The sequence below is a fragment of the Cetorhinus maximus genome, chromosome 4 (assembly GCF_964194155.1).
Source record: "Cetorhinus maximus chromosome 4, sCetMax3.hap1.1, whole genome shotgun sequence".
NCBI lineage: Eukaryota > Metazoa > Chordata > Chondrichthyes > Lamniformes > Cetorhinidae > Cetorhinus > Cetorhinus maximus.
Window position 1 is genome coordinate 50,490,035 of NC_135882.1, and position 21,541 is coordinate 50,511,575.

The 21,541-nt window shown below is 45.2% G+C and overlaps 1 protein-coding gene across 2 annotated transcripts in view; it reads left to right on the forward strand.

Annotated features, from left to right (window-relative positions):
- The window catches only part of dscc1 (DNA replication and sister chromatid cohesion 1), a 60,029-nt gene extending 59,081 nt beyond the window's left edge, over nucleotides 1-948 (forward strand). For both annotated transcript variants that reach the window (XM_078540149.1, XM_078540151.1), the window contains exon 9: nucleotides 17-948. In XM_078540149.1, the coding sequence (XP_078396275.1) occupies nucleotides 17-122 (106 nt within the window). In that variant the 3' untranslated portion in view covers nucleotides 123-948. The remainder of the gene's footprint in view (nucleotides 1-16) is intronic.
- Nucleotides 949-21,541: the final 20,593 nt, after the last annotated feature.

Genomic DNA, 21,541 nt, shown 5'->3' on the forward strand with positions numbered 1-21,541 from the left:
TCTCTCGTTTTAACAGGGGTTTATGTGCAGAGAAGCAGACTATTGGAACTCTACTGACAAAATATGCTCGTTCATCCATGCAGAATGGTGTGAAAGTGTTTAGCTCCAGAAGGCCAGTCTGATGATGTATTTGAATACTTGAAATTCATTGGAAGAATGTTTGTCGCACAGATGTTCACTCGAAGTGCTTATGTTCCCCTCAGTCTATCTCCTATTTATGGACTTCAAAATTGTTTCATAAAAGTTTGTTTCAGAATGCAGATACTATGTTTCCAGTTTGTTAATAAAATTGAAAGGTATATTTTATGAGGAAATCAGTAGAACCTAAAATTACATTGTTGTTAATTCTGTCAAGGAGTAGGCTGTTACTTTGAGCTCTTGTAATGGGTTATTGTACTACATGTTACATCTACAAAAACTACTTTTCCTTTTAAAGATTCAGTGCATTTGTAGTTGTTATTTGTGATGAAAATCTCAAGTCTTTGCATATTCCTGAGGTTTTTTTAATTTGTTTATGGGACATGGGAGTTGCTGGCTAGTCCCTAATTAAAAGTCAACCACATTGTTGTGGGCCCATGAAGGCCAGACCAGGTAAGAACGGCAGATTTTTTGGCAGGAATCTCTGCAGTTTCTTCTTCCTAAACCAGAAATGCTGAGGCCCATTGAAGTGCCAATACCGCTGCTCTAGCTGAGATCATCTAACTTAGTGTAGCCCAGGAATTGTGCCAGACACCTTCCTACTCAACCATTCACTGCTTAATGCTTTCAAACTCTGTTTTTCTACAAAAAAAATAAATATATCGCTAATTTAGGAAGGACTAAAGCCTTTGTTTAATAGGTTGCATTTTATATATTATTCTAGTTATTACGTAACAAACTTAAGCCCTAATATTACCAATAACCATTTCTCAAGTTGCTGTTGATCAATAAAGCTGCAGGTGAACCTTTTCATATCTCTCCTGCTTTCTATAGTCTGTAAATTACTTTTCATACATAGACAGAAACACTGCTTATGGTTGCCAGACACCTTTCCTAAAAAAAGCTAGTGAACTGTAAGCAGAATTCATATGGCTGAAAATAGGGCATTAACTTTTAGATTGGTGAAGCATCAAATAACCGAGGTGCCATCTACTGGTTTTCCCTACAACAGAATCAGAAACTGACTTCCAGCTAAAACGAGGCATATTTCCTGCAGAATAAAATACGATGTAAACTGCTAATTCATATTAGGTGCCGACATTTACCAAGCCTAACCCTGTGATTTATACTAAACCTTCCCATGTATCATGTGCTTGACTCTAGCATTAATTTGTTATAAGGAAGCACTGAACCCTGAGCAAGTTAAATGGTATGATGCCTAATATCCACTCTTGCCTTTTGATAGATTGGTTGCATTGCATTAATACTTGTGACAGTATTTTCTGTTTATTAATGATCAGTAATCAAACTTAACTGATTTTCACCAATGTTGTTTTAGCCAAAAATTTTGTGATGCCAGAAGTTTAAAAATAATGCTCTCAATTAATCAATAAAAACAGTATTTGGAGAGAAAAGCACTAAAGTCGGTACAGGAGGAGAGGGAAGCACAAGAATCAGGACAGGCAAAGAGAAGAACAAGAGTCAATACAGGCGGGAAGCACACGAGTTAGGACAGGGTAGAGAGAAGCATGAGATCTAGGATAAGCAGATAGAAGAACAAGAGTCTATACAGGCAGACAGGACTAAGGGTCAATACAGATGGAGAAACAAGAACAAGTCAAAATAAACTAATTTCTCCTATAGAAGCTAGTTGTATTAATATTCTAACGGCTCGTGCGGAACATTCAACTGTGCTTTGAATACCCTTAAAGTCTGTCGGTCTTGTTTTGATTATCAGCGGACATTAGGTAGGCAGCAGGCAATTGATCATTCATGCCACCCACCCTAGGTCCTTTGCAAGAGGCCCAAGTCATTTTAATGGTTGTGCTTCACTTACAACTGATTGGCAAGTTAGAATTTTGATGGCTCCATCATGCAGCTGAACTGGCTTTTGCCACTTGAAGGAGGAGAGTGGATTACAAAAAGAGGCAGCAAGGAGAAAATTATTGTGAACATTTCTAAAGCAGCCTGCAGTGGCTCCTGTAAGTACCACTGATGCGATTACTCATGTCTTCTCCCAATGGACGAGTTTGTGTGGTATATTGAAACCTGAAAATTGTATTGGATCCTATATAGGTCATAGTTCCTGCTTTGCATGTTTTAATGAGGTGCCCTCCTGTTTCTGTTGGGTATGCTGGCAGTCCATTTTCAGAACCAGTTGTAACAGTGGCAGACAGATTGGAAACTGAGCAGAAAGTTCTAAAACTTATGCTATGACCTCTGCTAGCCTATGCTTATGACTTCTGATTTTACTATTATGCAATACAGTAGCATAGTGGTTATGTTACTGGATTAGTAATGCAGAAACCTGGACTAATGCTTTGGACACAATTAGCATCACAGCAACTGAGGAATTTCAATTCCGTTAAATAAATAAATTAGAATTCTGTGATAGTACCATGAAATTACCACGCTGTGATAAAAAAGAACCCATCTGATTCAGTAATGTCCTTAATCCAGTCTGGTTTATATGCAATTCCAGACCTACAGCAACGTGTCCTCTGAAATGGCCCAGCAAGACACGTGGTTGTATCAAACCGTGACAGAAAAATATAAAAATAAACAGGATGGGTTGACCTAAGCACCGCACATGACAAAAGCACACCTAGCAGTCAAATCTTCAAAGGCCTCCTCACCAACGTCTGGGGACTTGTCTTACAGACTTGTCAAGTAAAAGCTTGATGTCTGTTAGTGATGAGGATTTTATAGTTTTGACAGCTGTGCCTTTGTCATGGTCGGTGCCTAGATCGATGCTAAGTGGTCCGTCTGGTTTCATTGCTATTGTTTTTGTAGTTGTTTGACGAGGCAGTTAATAGTCAATCACATTGATGTGGACCTGGAGTCACATACAGCCCATACTGGGAAGGACAGCAGATTTCCCTCCCTAACAGACATTAGTGAACCAGATGAGTTTTTATGACAATCTGTTAGTTTGATGGTCAGCATTACTGATAGTTATTCCAGATGGTCATTGCCTGGCCCTTGTGTGGTATGAATGTTACTTCCCACTTATCAGCACAAGCTGTCTGTTGTCCAGATCTTGCTGCATATGGCTATGGACTGCTTCAGTATCTGAGGAGATGCGAATGGGACTGAAGATTGTGTAATCATCAGCGAATATCCTCACTTCCAACCTTATGATGCAGGGAAGGTCATTAATGAAGCACCTGAACATGGTTGGGCCTGGGATATTGCCCTGAGGAACTCCTGTGGCTGAGGTGATTGGCATTCAACAACCACAGCCATCTTCGTACTAGGTATGACTCCAACCAGCGAAGAGTTTTTACCTGATAACCAGAGACTTCACGTTTGATGAGGGCTGCTTGATGGTACACTCAAACCTCAGCTCTGGAATACAGCTCCTGTCCATGTTTGGAGCCGAGTGGTCCTGGCCCATCCAAAACTGAGCATTGGTGAGTAGGTTATTATTGAGGAAATGCCATTGGATAGCATGTTGATGACTCCTTCCATCACTTTTGTTATGGACAGGGCAAGAGGGAACTATTGAAATCCCTGTTCCCTTCCCTATTGTCCTTAATCAGTAAACTTTTGATAGGGGTTAAAAAACATATACACATCTTGCTGAGTGTGTGGACAATTTGAAAAACCAGCAGCAAGTTTTTGTGGGTTTAAATAAAAAGGATTGTTTATTTATGCACTCACCCCAAAGTCTAATGTTACGACACTCACTCACCCAGTCACGCAAACAAACAACTCGAGGAAAAGAACAGTTGTAAAGAATAGTTCACTTTTATAGCTTATAAACAAACGAATAGTTCATAATTCACATGATTGGCTTCTTCCAGAAAACACATGATGAAGGCCTGATGAAGAAAATGCCTTCATTCCTGAAGGGTAGTTTAGATAAATTCAACAGCTGGAGTCATGTGCCAAAATGGTTTTCAGAATTCTCTTGAAGGGATGAACTTTCTGCAGGTCACGAAGTTAGTTACTTGTAATTTTGGTACCAGATGGTAAGTTTGTTGTATTGGTGGACCCGGAAAGGAACAGGCTCGGAGACCTTGCGCTGTTACAGTCTTTGGTTCTTAAGACATGTATGTTACTGCCTTTTCTGCTGCTGCTGTGTCTTTCTGCAGACAGCACTTTAAGATCAAAAAGGAGACAAACATGGCTGTACTACCATGTGACTTCTCACAGCTCCCTTTTCCAAATATGGTGGTTGCCTTAGATGGATTTACCACATCCTGGTTTATTGTTTTAAGACATTTTGAGGATCGTTAATACGTCACCTTCAAGTCCGTATGACTCTTCATCAGTCATACAGATTCGAAACATTAACTCTGTCTTCCTCTCCACAGACGCTGTCAGACCTGCTGAGTTTTTCCAGCTATTTTTGTTTTTGTTTCAGATTTCCAGCATCCGCAGTATTTTGCTTTTAATACGTCACCTTCTTTGTTTCAGTGGGACCAATTCATTTCAGGAATGTCTTTTTGATGGTGTTGGGGTATGGGTAGTTAACATCTCTTTGTCTGGAATGTATCCTTTTGTCTTTGCGAGACAGTGTGGCAGATTTTGAATTCACAGATCAGGTCAAATGGCCTTTGGCAGCCATTTTTTGCAGCACATATTGTCCATTTTGAAAGAAAAGTCTGTTCTAAAAGATTCCACACTGAGTAAAGTTCATATTTTAAAAGTTATGTATATGACATGCCTTTACTGGCCATGACGCTTTGCTGATGATTGAGTGTAGGTTGGTTGGCAGCAATTAGCTAGCTTGGATTTGTTCTGTTTTTGATGGACATGACATGCCTGGACAATGTCAGATAGATGCTAGTGTTGTAGATGTACAGGAGCAGCTTGGCTCAAGGTGCGGCTAGTTCTGGGGCAGAAATCTTCAGCACTACAACCTTTGCTACCTCCAGTTCATTCAACTGTTTCTTAATATCATGTGGACTGGATTACACTGGCTGAAACTTGGCATCTGGGATGATGAACCTCAGGAGGAAACATGGAGAATCATCCACAGGACACATTTGGCTGAGGATGGTTTGCAAATGGTTCAGCCTTGTCTTTTGCATTCACATGCTGGGCTCTGCCATTTGGAGGATGGGGGCCTCCTCCTCCGATAGTAGTTTAATTGTCTATCATCATTCATGAGGATGAGACAGGAATGAAGAGCTTTGATCTGATCCATTGGTTATGAGGTCACTTAACGTGACCACTTAGCTCTGTCTATAGTGCGGTAACTGGATGTATAGTCACTCCCTCCTGTCAATCACAGGTCATGTGATGTAATGCGTAGGTTCTGACCAGTGAGCTCTTAGTGTGGGCAATCCGCGGGATGGGGCTTTTCCATTGAGAGATCTGGTTGAGCATGCAAGCGTCTCTGTAATGAAGTTTAACTGTTTCTTGACAAAACCAATCTACTCCATAGAGTCATCACATTTGACAACGAGGATGGGATCAGCTTTGACTACACCTCACACTGTTATTGTGAGTAAATCGAATTAAAAAAAAAAGAAACCTACTTACCAACCCATATGATGCTAATATTGAAGATTGGAGCCAGGATGTTGAGCGCCTCACATTTTACTTTGTAGCAAATGAAATAACCACCCAAGAAAAGCTGAAAGCAATCCTCTTAAGTGTGTGCGGCAGTAAAACATATAACTTGATTTGTAAAACAAAAACAAAAATACCTGGAAAAACTTCAGTTCTGTTGAAGGGTCATTCGGACTCGAAACGTTAACTGTGCTCCTATCCACAGATGCTGCCAGACCTGCTGAGTTTCTCCAGGTATTTTTGTTTTTGTTTTGGATTTCCAGCATCCGCAGTTTTTTGCTTTTAACTTGATTTGTAACCTGATTGCCCTGAGCGCGCCCAACTCCAAGTCATATAGTGAATTAGAGGACCTAGTGAAAACTCACTTCCAGCCAAAGCCGTCCATGATAATGCAGCACTTTAAATTCAATTCAAGAGTTCGGGCTCTGGGAGAGTCCATTGCAACCTATGTAGTGAACCTCAAGCAGTTAACAGAATACTGTGACTTTGGAGACGTTTTAAATGATATGCTGGGACCGATTGGTAAGTGGAGTCAAGGATGACGCCATTCAGCGACAATTGCTTGCTGAGGTACAAACCGATTTTAAACGCGCTCTAGAAATCTCTCTCACCATGGAAAGTGCTGCCAGAGTCTTGCAGGCTTTGCAACACATGGATAATGGTGCCATGCTTCATGTTGGATGGGGACCAGCTGCTGAGTGTGGCGCAAAAGCCAGACCTGCAGAATTAAAGTGCGTTTCAATGACTAATGTGAGAAACATTAAGAAGCCTAACAGAAAAGCTTTAGCATTGGTTTCAAGACAAAATTGCTATAGATGTGGAGGTGACTACGGAGCAGATACCCGTAAATTCAAAGAGGCAGAATGCTATTACCGTCATAAGAAGGGTCACATGGTTAGGTGATGCCGGACAAAGTTGAAGGAGTCTACAAAACAGCAAACAAACACGATAGAAGTAACGGGTACAGCAAAGGCTGAAGCTGCTGCTCCTGACGTTTACTCTTTATATAACGTTACTGCTGTAGAGACTGAGCCTATTACAGTGACAGTACAAGTGAACGAGAAGCCACTGACAACAGAAGTGGATACTGGTGCCTCAGGTACAGTGGTAGGAGAACATACTTTCAGTTCCTTAATGAAAGAAGACAGCCAATAAACTTGGAGCGGACAACCGCTAAATTAAGAACTTACATGGGAGAATCTATTCAAGTAAAGGGCGTCGCCACTGTCCCAGTCTCTTACAAGCAACTGACAGCCTAACTGCTTGTAATAATAATGAAAGGAGAGGGACCCAGTCTTTTAGGTAGGGATTGGCTACAGAAGATCAAACTCAACTGGTCTGAGATGTTTCACCTAAAATTGAATGGAATCCCAGAACTTCTAAGAAAATACAACTTGGGTTCTCGGGGTGAGTTAGGAAAACAGAAGGGCCTTCACATCTTACAAAGATCTCTCAGGTCTAAGTTTGTTCCTCTGAAAAATTATGACGAGAAGCTAGATGAATTTAATGCCACTCTGAACAAATTGAAGAAATAATTGGCAGAGAAGACTCAACAATATTCATTAGTCCAGGTGGAGGTGCTAAGAAGGTTCATGGAAGCCAGCGTATGGTTAAAGGAGGAAAAATGCACAGTCCAAGCACCAGAGGTCACTTATTTAGGTCACAGGGTGGACGCCATGGGTTCACATCCGATAGAAGATACAGTTCAGGCAATAAAAGATGCACCATCACCATTCAATGTAACAGAACTCAAGTCTTTCCTGGGTATGATCAACTACTATAGCCGCTTTTCATCCAACCTAGCAATTGTTTTGGCACTATTACACTCGCTGCTAAAAAAAGAACCACCATTGGTCATGGGGTTCACAACAGCCTTTGTGAAAGCAAACAAGTTGCTGCATTCGTCATGGTTATTGGTTACACTATGAGTTGGTATTAACATATGATGCCCCTCCTTATGGTGTAGGAGTCGTGTTATCACATAAAATGGAAAATGGATCAGAAAGGCCCATTGGCTATGTCGCAAGAACCCTTTCCCAAGCCGAGAAGGGCTATTCTTAGTTAGAAAAGTAAGGATCATCAGTAGTATTCGGTATAGAAAAATTTCACCAGTACTGACATGGACGACATTTTACCATTGTGTTGGACCACAGACCATTAAAGGGATTGTTCAAAGAGGATAAAGCCATTTCACCAATAGCATCAGCAAGAATACAACACTGGGCTCTGACGTTATCTGCGTATGAGCATAATTTTAAGTACCGCCCTGGCCCACACACTGCAAATGCACTAAGCTGCCTCCCGTTACCAGACAGTATTGTAAATATTCCCATTCCACAAGAATTAGTGCAATTACTGAATTTCTTAGATACTTCACCTGTGTGTACGAAACAAATTAGACATTGGATGAATGGAGATCCAATCTTGTCTAAAGTCAGAGACTTTGTTTTGCAGGGGTGGCCAAACTCGCTTGCATCTGAAGAATCGAGACCATTCCATGTCAGAAACACGGAATTAAGCTGTCAAAACAGAATTATGCTGTGGGGTTCAAGAGTTGTCGTACCATCACAAGATAGAGAGCCACTCTTGATGGAGCTTCACAGTGCGCATCCAGGCACATCAAAGATGGAAATGCTTACCTGAAGCTATGTACGGTGGCTAGGCAATGACAGTGACATTGAAATCACTGTCTCCACTGTCAGCAACAACATAAGTTGCCTGTTTCAGCTCCCCTGTATCTGTGAAAGTGGCCTGGTCCACGCTGGATTCGACTGCATATCGATTATGTAGGACCATTCTTAGGTACCATGTTCTTGTTAATTGTAGATGAACGTTCAAAATGGATGGATGCGTACAAAGTCAAATTGCCAATGTTGAACGCAACTATCGAGAAGCTATGTCACTGTTTCAGCATACATGGCCTACCTGAAATTGTCATTTCTGATAATGGTACAGCCTTTACCAGCACCGAGTTTCAGAAATTTATGGATCTGAATGGATTCCGACATATTAAAATGGCCCCTTGGCATCCCTCATCGAATGGTCTAGCTGAAAGGACAGTACAAACTTTTAAGTCTGGTATGAGAAAAATATCGGAATGCACTCTGGAATCTCGACGTTCCCTGTTTCTCTTCAGTCATCGTACAATGCCGCATTCAACTACGGGTTCAACACTGCTGGAGTTGTTAATGAAACGCCGTCTGCGAATTTAGAGGGGAAGGTAGCGCAGAACCAGAGTAATCAGAAATTTAACCATGACATACACAGTAAAACTCACACAGTGTAGGTGACATGGTATCGGTGCGAAATTTCAGCAGTGGACCCTGCTGGGCTCCAGGAGCCATCGTTTCAGAGACTGGTCCATTATTTTTCTAAGTATAAGTGGGAGATAGAGGATAGACATTCCAACAGTTAACTGATCAACCTGTGATTAACGTTGAACCGTCGACTTCTGAGGTGCGTGATCTACGTAAAAAAGACATTCCAGGTGTTTCAGAAGAGTTGCCAAATCCTGAAATGCCCAGTTCCAATTATGTGTCTCATAGTGCAGCTCTAGATCCTGTTGAGGAACCTCTAGTGGTAGAGCTACGCCGCTCTAGCTGTATAAAAACAGCACCTCAGAGGCTCAATTTATAATCACTTGAAATTGTATGTGTTTGTTGGATTGTATAAATGTTTTTCTGCAGAGAATAATTGTAAAAAAAAACTAATGGAGGAGGAAATGTAACAGGATGTATAGTCACTACCTCCTGTCAATCACAGGCCATGTGATGTACTGCGGGGGTTCTGACCATTGAGCTCCTAGCACGGGCAATCTGCAGGGCGGGGCTTTTCCGATGAGAGATCTGGTTGAGCGTGCAAGCACTGAAAATGTCTCTGTAATAAAGTTTTAACTATTTCTTGACGAAACCAGTCTGCTCCAGAGTCATCACATATAGCATGCTGCTTCAGTTATTCATCATGCATGTACTCGTGTGCTGCAGCTTCACAAGGTCTGCTTGGTGCTGCTCCTGGCATGTTCACTGAACAAGGGTTTGTCATCTGGCAAGATGGTGATGAAGGAGTGAGGGATATGCCAGGCCAGGAAGTTACAGATTATGGTGGAACAATTCTGCTGCTGTTGATGTGCAATGCCCAGCTGTATGTGAGGAGGATTTGGTTGGGTGGACAGGGCAGGAAGTGCCTTTGCCATAACAACAGAATTTGATGCCTTGGTTGCAGCTAAGTGGTCTTTCTGGGTTTATTACTCTTTGTAATCGTTTGATACAACTAAGTGGCTTGCTAGGCTTCTTCTGAGGGCAGCTAAGAGTCAACTACATTGGTATGTCACATAAAGGCTAGACTGAGTCTGGACGGCAGGTTTCTTCCAAAAAAGATATTACTAAACCAGCATTTTTTTAATGGAATTCAGCAGCTTTATGATCACTTAACAATAGCAGTTCTTTATTTCAAATCCCAGGTGTATTTGTTGAAGCAGAACTAAAATGCATTTTTCAAAATGACTTTTCATGGATTAATTGAGAATTTAACAATCAGGTCAGGTTCCGAAATCCTGGCTGTAGGAAAATCTTGTAATTCAGGATTCAAGTTATCGGAACACTATGGGAGAATTGCTCCCTCTGGTGGAGGATATTGAGTGGTATCTGTGTTTATGCAACAGGGCATTGTTTAAAATGTTGAGTTGTATTTCAAGCACTGTAACCAGTCTAGGACCATTACATTGGTAGTGTAGCCCTATCGGGCAATAATAAAATGCAAGGCTGTCTTGATAGCTTAGTTGGGTTATGGTTAAATACACTGGCCTGTGCACTATTGAGTGGTGCAGGCCAACAGATTGCAGGTCTGTGAAATTCACTAGCCTCAGCTGGGGTAGGGTTACTACAATTGGCCTCATCACCAGCAAGCTTGCAGAATACTACCAAAAAATTATCTGGAATTACCTTCCTAAACCCCTCAGCCTTTTCCTCTCATTGTCCTTCAAGATCTTTCTTAAAATTCACCTTTTGTTCATTCCTCCAAATCTTTTTTCTTTAAATTTCATTTTCCATAGCTCTGTGAGGAACTACATAAAGATAAGTTGATATTATTTGTGAGACCCACCTCCTTCTCTCTTGACCCCATTCTCCCTAAGCTGCTGACCATCCAATTTCCCTTCTGGCCACTATGCTTGCTGACATGACTCAAGTAACATCCAACTCCATTTCAAAACCACTGTCACCCTCTCCCCTCCTCAAAAAAAAACATCCTGGACCCTCTGACATTTCAAACTACTATTCCATCTCCAATCTCCCTGTCTTTTGCATGTTGTCATGTATTCACCATATTCATGTTCACTCCCTTGACCTTGCGATCTTACATGGCCTTGCTACTACTACCATGCCAACCATAGATAAGGCCATCTCTCATGAGCTCCTTGTATTGCTCTTCACCCAAATGCCCCTTCCCCCTCCGAATACTACTTTTATCTGTGTTCATCCTTGGAAAAAACTCTCACAATTCAGTTACAACTGTACTTTCAACTGTCCAGCTTTTGGGTCTGCATTCACCACAACATTTCTACGAATCTCCTCAGTCACACCCTCCTCTCCACCTTTGGTGCCCAAGTGTTGCAATCCCCATAGAGATCAATAACTTTTAAAGAGATACAAATCACCCAGTGACCTATGCAAATAATTGCATGACGAGAATCCACATTTTAAGACTTTGACTGTAACAAACAAACTAAAATCAACATTGACTAAACATTACTTATCAGGCAATTAATAAATTAAACTACAGAAAAGGTATTTGTTCTTAGCTCCTTAAACAACTGAAAGCCTAATGTCACGTTTATACATTGCGTCACACTCTCAGCCGAAATGTAGTCTTGTTTTTAAAGTCCCAAGCTTCTCCTGGCTTTAACAGGGTCTCTTCTTCCTGCCCCATTCGGGTGAATCTTCCAATGTTCTTGTAAACAAAGTCCCCCTCACTCAACTTTTGAGCATAATCGAATGGACTTCCAGTAGCCAGGTACCCTCTCGTGATTATGTAGTCTTTAACTCTTCACAAACCTTGTTTCTTTGAACTGGGAATCCACCCTCACGGATGAATGCAGCTTCAACAACACTCAAGAAGCTTGACACCATCCAGGACAAAGCACTGCTTGATTAGCACCCCATACACCATTCACTCCCTCCATCACCCAAGGACAGTGGCAGCAGTCTGTACCACATTTTATTTTTTTGAGATGTGGACATTACGAACATTTGTTGCTCATCCCAAATTGCTTTTAAAATGAGTGGCTTGCTAGGCCATTTCAGGAGCCAGTTAAGGCTCAATCACTTTGCTGTGGGTCTGGAGTCACGTGTAGGCCAGACCAGGTAAGGGTGGCAGATCTCCTTCCCGAAAGAAGATCAGTGAAACTTATGGGTTTTTACAACAATCAATGATAATTGTCATGGTCACCATTACTGAGCTTAGCTTTCAGATTTATTAATTGAATTTAAATTCCACCAGCTGCCATAGTGGGATTTTAACCCATGTTCCCAGATGATTGGCCTAGGCATCTGGATTACTAGTCCAGTGTCATTATCATTATCATTACACCGCCATCTACCCCAACACATGATACGGTTCTAGAATACACTGCCTGAAGTATGGTGGAGACAGTTTGAACCATAGCTTTCAAAAGGGGGACTGGATAATTAAACTATCAGAAGAAAAACCATTGCAGGGCTACAGGAAAAAAATTGGGGATTAGGACTAACTGATTTGCTCTTGCAGGGATCCAGCAGTGGCATGATGGGCTGGATGGCTTCCATCTGTGCTGTAACCATTCTCAATTTCTTCATTCCACTTTTAGCATCTTTAACATAGAAAAATGACCAAAAGGTGTTTCACAGAAGTGGAATCAGACAAAAATCAATGCCAAGTCAAAGAAGAAAACATTGGCTCTGATTTCACAGTCAGCCGCAAAATGATAGTGTTCGCCGCTGACCTTGAGAAAACCTGCCACAAGGATCTTGTGGTCTCTGTGGTATGCATTTACCCTTTCCTGATGTCAGCTTAAATCTCAGGCCAAGTCAAGGGGATCTCCGGACATCCAGCAACAGCACTATCATCAAGCACGATAAGCAGCCAATCACATTGGTGTATTCTCACAGACAACAAGCCAGGAAGTGAAAACCACTGAATTGTTCACTTCTAATTAAAATTTTATAAAAGTGAAATAAATGATTGGGATATTCACATGAGATTAAGATGGAAGCTGCAATATCATAAACAAACTTTAAAAATATTTAAAAAATGTTAATTTCTTTATCATAATAGAAAAATTCGACATCCCACAAATATAAAATTAGTTTTTCAGAAACAGTGAGATAGTCCAGCAGTAATCATGAAACTCTTGCACCTTTTAAAAACTATCTTTCAACAAGTTGTAATTTTTTTCAAGGGTTTCACAGTGAGGCTGTTAGCATAAAAGGAAAACTTTTCATCTGTTCAGTGATTTCTAATTTATTGCATTCTGGGAGAACTTCAACAGCAAACTCCCTAGAAGTCTCCCCAGAACACCTAGAACCCACGTTTGAATTTCCATGTTGAACTGTGTATGTGCAGGCTCCAGAAATAGCTGTCAGTTTCAGTGAAGTAATGATAGTGAATTCTGACAGTTTTGTCAGCATTCAAAACTGACATGTGAATGCTGTTATTTATTACTGCCACAACACCCAGATAAATAAGTGGGTTTATTAAAAACTTAATGGAAGCAGGGAGGTCTGTAATTCCCTCCCTAAACCTCCCTGCCTCTCTTTCCTCTTATAAGATTTATAAGATGCTTCTTAAAACATAACTTTTAGCTGCCTTAAACTGCCTTAACATCTCTTTATGTGGCTTGGTGTCAAATCTGATTTGATAACACTCCTGTGCTTTGGGATGTTTTACTACATTAAAGGTGCTATATGACTACAAATTGTTGTTGTCACCTCCCAACTCCATGCTCATCTTTCCCACAGCTCCATATTTGAATCTCTCCAACCAGGTTCCTACCTCACCACAGCACAAAAATGGACTTAATCAAAGTCACAAATGACATTCCCTATAATAACCACTGTACACTATCTTGCCTTGACTTTCTTGACTTCTCTGCAGCTTTGGCACCGTTGACCACACCATCCAACTCCAACACTTCTATTTCGCTGTTCAGCTCAGTTGAACTGCATGGTTTTGTTCCACTTGTAGCCAGAGCATCTTGCGCTCCAACCCCATTACCTCTGCAGTTCCCTGAAGATTTAACCTTGGCCCTTTTCTGCCATTGATTACTCTAGGATATTCTCTCTCTCTCTCTCTTTCCAGCACTGTAATGTTATCCTTAACCAATACTGCCCCTCCACCTTTCTTTCTTTCCTGAACATCTTGCATCAGGAATATTTAGGGCCCAGTCCTGTCCTTTTTTGAGCTAGGTACCTATTATTACCACAATATCATCCTTCCATGAGGCTATCTGCACCTACAGCTCACCAAACATATTTACCATGCTTTGTGTATGCGTAGCACATGCATACATGCACTATAGACCTAATTTAGACCTGATTGCATTCCCTCTTACTCTGACCCCATCTAATATTTTGCCATTTCTTACTCCAGTGCCATCTATCTCTCCCAATCCTTTTGTTTCTCCTTCCTAATGCTACACCATCAAGCTGGTTTAGTAATGCTGTTGGTAAGAGTTTAAACTACCTCACCAGAATATTGGTCTCAGTCCTGTTTAGGTGCAACCGTCTGGCCTGCAAAGGGCCCACCTCAGCCCAACCAGTCACAATGTCCAGAAATCTAAAGCCCTCCTTTCTGCACCAACTCTCCATCCGTGCATTCACCTGCTCTATGCTCCTACAGTTTTTCTATACTCACTAGCACGTGACACTGGGAGTAATCTGGAGATGATTACCCTTGCCAGTCTACTTCCTAGCTCCCTATAATCTGCCTGCAGGATCTCATGCTTCTTTCTACCTATGGCATTGGTACTGATATGACCTCTTGCTGTTCACCCTGCCCCCTCAAGAGTGCTCTGCAGCCACTCCTTGGCACCGAATGGGAGGCAACATACCATCCTGGAGTCAAATCTGTGGCCATAGAAATGCCTGTGTGTTCCTGTAACCATAGTATCCTGTTACTATTACTTTCCCAATCTTCCGCCTGCCCTCCTGTACAGCTGAGCACCAGTGGTGCAGTGGACATGTCTCTGGCTGCAGTTCCCAGAGGAACCATCACTCTCACCATTATTCAGAACGGAATACCAGTTGGAGAGCGAAATGCACACAGGGGACTCTTGCACAACCTACTTAGTTCTGCTATTCTGTCTGGTGGTCAACCATTCCCTTTAGTTGTAGGGTGACCATATCTAGAAATGTGCGATTTGCATATCCCTTAGTCTTGACGATGCACGGCAGTGATGCCAGCTGCTGCTCAAGCTCTGAAACCTGGAGCTCAAGTTGCTTCAGCTGATGACACTCCCTTCACATGTAATTGTCCACGACATGAGAAGTGTACAGGAGTTCACAAATGTAACAAGACATGCATTCTATTGGACCAAGTTGCCCTGCCAGGCCTCAATTTATTTGGGGGCTAACTAAACTTATCAGATATAAAACTTAAGACTTTAAGCCTTATCACGTTATTCTAGTTCCTTATCTTAGATCCTTACCTCAATACTTACGCCCAAGGGTATTAGTTCTCCAGTTTTTGTTGCTCCTTCCTTGCTGCACTGATTCTGGCTCCATTCTGACCTCAATCTTCCAATTTCTGCCTGTTTTGAGTTTCTCTCGCTCTGCTCTTGCACCTTCTGGTGAAGCCTGTTCTGCTGCCTCATTCTGCTCTGGTGCCACTCCTGCTCCATCTGGTCAAGCCTGTCCTGACATAACTTTTATACATAATAAAAAGAAAAGAAAATTCTTGAAATGCTCAACAGGTTGTGCAGCACCTGTGGAGAGGAACAGAGTTAACGTGCGGAATTTTCCATGCCCGATGGTGTCGGGGGTGTTTGACAGCGTGAGCAGACATTATGGCGAGAAGGCCAAAAATCGGTTTCATGATGTGAAACCAGTTTGTAATTGTCCGCTCTGGCGGGCAATGGCTGGCCGCATTTGCCGCCGTGTCAGGAACCTCATTGTAATATATCTGCATATTGTTATAAGCCCAGCCCATCCAAATCATTTCACCCCCCGCCCCCCACCCTGCTTGATCATCTGCCAATCACTCTGATGTGTTTCACGACAACATATTTAAAGTGTGCAAAAACAAAAACAGAATTACCTGGAAAAACTCAGCAAGTCTGGCAGCATCGGTGGAGAAGAGAAGAGTTGACGTTTCAAGTCCAATGACCCTTCAACAGAACTGTTGAAGGGTCATTGGACTCGAAACGTCAACTCTTCTCTTCTCCACCGATGCTGCCAGACCTGCTGAGTTTTTCCAGGTAATTCTGTTTTTGTTTTGGATTTCCAGCATCCGCAGTAGTTTTTTGTTTTTATCTCTATATTTAAAGTGTGCACTTGGCAGGCTGCACTTCAAGGGGAACTCGGAGGTGAGTGCACTGTAACGTTGCACAACACTCGCCAGGGTTGCCTGTTGGACTTCAAGATTGAAGTGCTGCGCATTCAGGCGAGGGCACGGGCAAGTCGTTTTTTTCCAGCTGGCTGACAGTGTGGTACCGGGGCAAGGGCTGCCCTGCGGTTGAGGTGTGTTGGGTGGGGTTGTGGGGGGGAGGGGGAGTGTTGGGGGAGGATAAAATCTGCATGGCAGTTGAGGCGATTTGGCGGGGGGGACAAGGGCTGCACTGAGGTTGATGGTAGTGCATAAGCACATGCAAGGTGGTGGCGGGTGGGGGGGGCGGAGGCAAGCGGTCACATATTGGGGAAACCTTGTATAAAAAGTGGACTATTCCTCCGCAACCTAGACAGTTCAGACGCAGCCACACTGGCATGCTTGGAGTCGGGCCTCAAGCTTATCTACCCACTCAAGCAACGCAGAGGCATGAAAGTGCCACCAAATGCTCCAGAGCTTTTCACCCCTTTGGCACAGACTGCAAACTAATGAGCATTTTAGTGGACTGCAGAACAGTTGGACGACTGGGCATGTTATACAGTCTTTTTGCTAAAGCTGGCCATGGAGCAGTCACTGGTGGAGGTGCTCATAGCCCCTTGCAACGTCATCATTCAAGTTTGGATCAGTCCTCCCCATGGTTCAAGCAAACAGTGCAGCCTTGCAGTGCGGATTAGGAGAATGCCTGCGCCTGAGCTGACAGCACAGCATGTAGTCCAGTGGGTGAAGCTGCCGCCAATCGGTCAGGTGGAGTGGGGCAGCAGTGGGTGGGGTTTCGGGCAGCCATGCAGTGCACTAAACTATGGCCGTCCAAGTGGTGGCCAGCACTCTCTGGGATGCGTTAAGGGGCCTTCAGATTTAACCAAGGGAGGTCTCAGATCCCTGATGTCTTCCTTGCTGCAGGGATCAAGGACAAGGGCTACCCACGGAGGACGTGGCTGATGACACCGGTGCAGCAGCCTCAGGCTGCAGCAGAGCAAAGGTATAATGAGGCTTATGATCCAACTTGCAACTTGGTGGAGCAAACCATCGGGATGTTGAAAATTAGATTCTAGTGCCAGGACCGGACTGGTGGAGCCCTGCAATATATTCAATAGAGGGTGCCATGCATTGTTTTCGCCTGCTGCACCCAAGCTAACCCATGCATCTCTCTCTTTCATCCTGCAGGAGTACATCAGGAGCAAGGAGCCTGGTGACCTAGTTATATGCCTCGTGGCGTACAGGGAGCGGAGGCGAAGGAGAAGAGAGCAACGGAGGCGCCTGGCTTGGCAGAGGGAGGAGCAGCACCCTCAGAAAGAAGGGGCGGCTGGAGCTCCTGCACATGCTGAAGAGCCACAGCGAGTCGTTGCTGTATGGTTGCTAGCTAGACCCTGGATCTACAGGTGCCGCTTTTCATTCCTGCAGATGACCGAAAACCAGTGTCACCGAAGATTGCACATCTAGAGTACTGGTCGGTCACGTCTGCCGGCAGCTGCAGGATTTGGAGGGCATCCAATGCCCGTGGCTGTGGAAGTGACTGCAGCGCTTAATTTTTACATCAGTGGCTCCTTTCAGAGCTCCACAGGTAACCTCTGAGACATCGCAAGCCTCCACCCACAAATGCATCCATGAGGTCACGGATGCCACCTTTACAAGGGCACACAACTATGTGCATTTTGGCCAGGGCCAGGAAAGCCTGGATGCAAGAGCACTGGGATGTGCCCAGATCTTAGGTTTCCCACAGGTGCAGGATGTCATCGACTGCACTCAGATCTCTGTGGCAACAAGCGGTCAACTATTTCGACCGCAAGGGCTTCCATTTGCTGAATGTTCAGTTTGTGTGCGACCACCGCAAATGTATCCCGCAGGTCTGTGCACCGTTCCCAGGGAGTGTCCACAACTACCTTCTCAGTCGGTCTCAGATCCCTGATGTCTTCCTTGCTGCAGGGATGGCTCCTTGGGGACAAGGGCTACCCGCAGAGGACTTGGCTGGTGACACTCATGTGGCGGCCTCAGACTGCAGCAGAGCAAAAGTATAATGAGGCTCATGCTGCAGCTTGTAGCTTGGTGGAGCAAACCATCGGGATGCTGAAAATGAGGTTTCGGTGCCTGAAATGGACTGGCGGAGTCCTGCAATATAATCCACAGAGGGTGACACGCATTATCATTGCCTGCTGCACCTTTTACAACCTGGCGCTGCATTGGGAAAAGGAGCTGGCTACGGAAGAGATAGAAGAGCTGGACGTCTCCTCCAATGAGGAGAATGTTGATAGGGATGAGGGTGAGGAGATCCCTGAAGGTGGGGATGAGGCCAACGGACTGGCCAGACAAGGCAGGCGCCTTGGGAGGCCCTCATAGCTGCTAGATTTGTGGGAGATGATGACAACATGAAGTGAGGAAACACTACAGATCCTCACATTGCATCTGTGAACATGGCCGATGGCAGTGCACATACCCTCTGTGATAAGGCTCCTGTCATGGAGATGCAGCGAAGGCCCTTAGAGTCACAGGAGGTTGATGATGACATGCAGTGAGGACACTCCATCGATCTTCACATTGCCTCCGTGAATGTCTGACTCCTGTCTGGCTGAGGGCAGCTCGCTTGTGCTCTGTGATCAGGCTCATATCATGGAGACACAGCCGTGGAACTTTAAATGCACCAGATCTTTTGTCCGCCTTCAGCACCTGTCCCCTTCAGGAGCACAGCGTCACTGGTCACAGAAGTTGATGAGATGGATGTCAGCCCCACCTTAAAAGGTGCTGAGAGCACACAGAGAGAATGACGGAACTCTGTAACGCCTGTCCACGACATTCTGGCAGCAATGACCAACACCGAGGTGCAGGCATCATTAATGTGTCCTGTGAGTGTGAGGCCGGATCATCACTTTGGTCTGAAGGTTGCACAGAGCACAGGGAAGAGGCACTGGACTGAGACACCTGCCTTTATCTTGTGCAGGAACCAAGGTTTCATATCTGAGTGACATGAATACTGCTCATCAGAACAAGGAGCCATAGGCAGGGAAACATTCTTAGGAGAGAATAATGAACATTATGGACAAGTGATTAACACCTGTGCCCAGGCTGTACTTCCTGATTGGTCTCAGCTGCAGCTCTTTACTGCTGAGCTGTGGGGCTGTTGCTGTGGTTGTGCTTGGTGCTGGCTGTGGGATTTCCTGTGGTTATTGCTGCTGCTGTGGGATTTCCTGTGGCTATTGCTGCTGCTGTGGGATTTCCTGTGGCTATTGCTGCTGCTGTGGGATTTCCTGTGGCTATTGCTGCTGCTGTGGGATTTCCTGTGGCTGTTCCTGCTGCTGTGGGATTTCCTGTGGCTGTTCCTGCTGCTGTGGGATTTCCTGTGGCTGTTCCTGCTGCTGTGGGATTTCCTGTGGCTGTTCCTGCTGCTGTGGGATTTCCTGTGGCTGTTCCTGCTGCTGTGGGATTTCCTGTGGCTATTGCTGCTGCTGTGGGATTTCCTGTGGCTATTGCTGCTGCTGTGGGATTTCCTGTGGCTGTTCCTGCTGCTGTGGGATTTCCTGTGGCTATTGCTGCTGCTGTGGGATTTCCTGTGGCTATTGCTGCTGCTGTGGGATTTCCAATAGCTCTTCTTGCTGCTGTTTTCCTGTGGCTGTTCCTATTATTGTGTTGCTGCCTTCCCTCAAGCCTTCTTATGTCCTCTGCATTGCTGGGGACTTGGAGCCTGCAGGGCCTGAGGCCTGGAGGAGACAGAGAGAGAGAGAGAGAGGGGGAAAGAGAGGGGGTGCTGCTACTGTTGCAGGACAGGGAGGCCAGGAGGCAAAGGACTGTCTGGTTTAACATCCGAGGTGGCTGTTTGGACTTTTGTTCAGTGGGGGCTGAAGTCAGTTGTGTGTTTTGTAGGGGGAGGAGAGAAGACCGCTGCAGAGACTTGGGGGAGAAAGGTTGTGTTTATGTTGTTTAAGATCTTGTCCCAACCCCTCCTCGCTCCGACTGTGTCTGAGTCCAGGTAGCTGGTGCTGCCTGGTGACTCCTGTGTGCCAGGCAGTATCAGGTACCTGGTGAAGACATTGCCCTCCCCCTACGGGAAGAACATCGAGGCCCCCATTCACATTCCACTCCGCCGAGTGACACCGACCTACAATTTACCCTTTCCCTCCTGTGTCTCCCCATCCTCCACCCCTCTCCCTTCTATCCTTTCTGTTTCTGTCATCCCGGAGGGGGAGGTTATACCATCCTTTCCCCCTCTCCCTGGGGTAGGATATTGTGGAATATAGAGCTAGGGGTGGGTGTGGCACAGCTGTATGGCTGTGACAGGGTCGCCTGTAGCCGGGCTGGGTGACTGTGGAGGTGGTGCTGTCACTGGTGGCAGGGCCCCCTTACGAAAGCTTATGCGGAAGCAGCTGCTTCTGTGGCCCCTACTGATCCCGTGGCCCCGTCACCTTTCTGCCTCCTCACCAAGACCCTGGGGGTGAAAAGTTACACCCACCCCAAAATGACGATCGAGGCCTGCGTTAAGGCGATGGCTGGGATTCTCGACCCCTTGGCCGTCTTTGCGACCTCAAATGTACAACAAAGCTGTAATTTTCTTAAGGTCAGAGCGGGCAGTGCACCTGGCCCTAGAAAAGGGGCTCACCGTGGGTGGGACGTTTCTGGCGGTGGACCACTTGGAGGCTACTGCCCAGAGGATCACCATTTCCAATGTCCCACCCTTTGTCCCCAGTGAGCTCCTCCTCCCCCACCATCATCAACTGAGGGAGGTTAGGTCAGGGGTTGCACCGATCCTGCTCGGCCTCAAGGATGCGGCCCTCTGCCACGTCTACTCCTTCTGGCTCCAGGTTTTCGTCCGCCTGGCCCAGGAGTGCGTGGAGGGGGGCTTTAATGTGGAATATGACGGGGCCACCTACAGAGTCTTCTGGACTGCAGATGGCATGCGGTGCCATGCCTGCAAGGAGGTGGGGCATGTCCATAAGAACTGCCCCGCCTCCAAGGCTGCCAGCACCATCCAGGCGGCCGCGGCTGGCACCGGCGCTCCTCCCCCGCCACCGCTCCATCTACCTCCCCACAAGGGGAGGTGCCGCCGGCAACTACCACCATCTCAGCTGCTGGCGAGGCGGGGGAAGAGACCCCCCGCACCATAAGAAGGCACGGAGGACGACCCGCCACCTGGAGACGGCCACCCAGACCCCCCAAACCCGCCCTGATCCCCAGACTCTTGAAAACACCAGCTCGGGGGTAAAAACATCAACCGGCCCCAGTAACATGTCCGCACGTGCTCCTGTGCCAGTGTGCGCCTCAGCGCCATGTGCTGGGCCCGGCGTCGTCCCCGCGTCCTGTGGTCGAGGGGCACGCGACG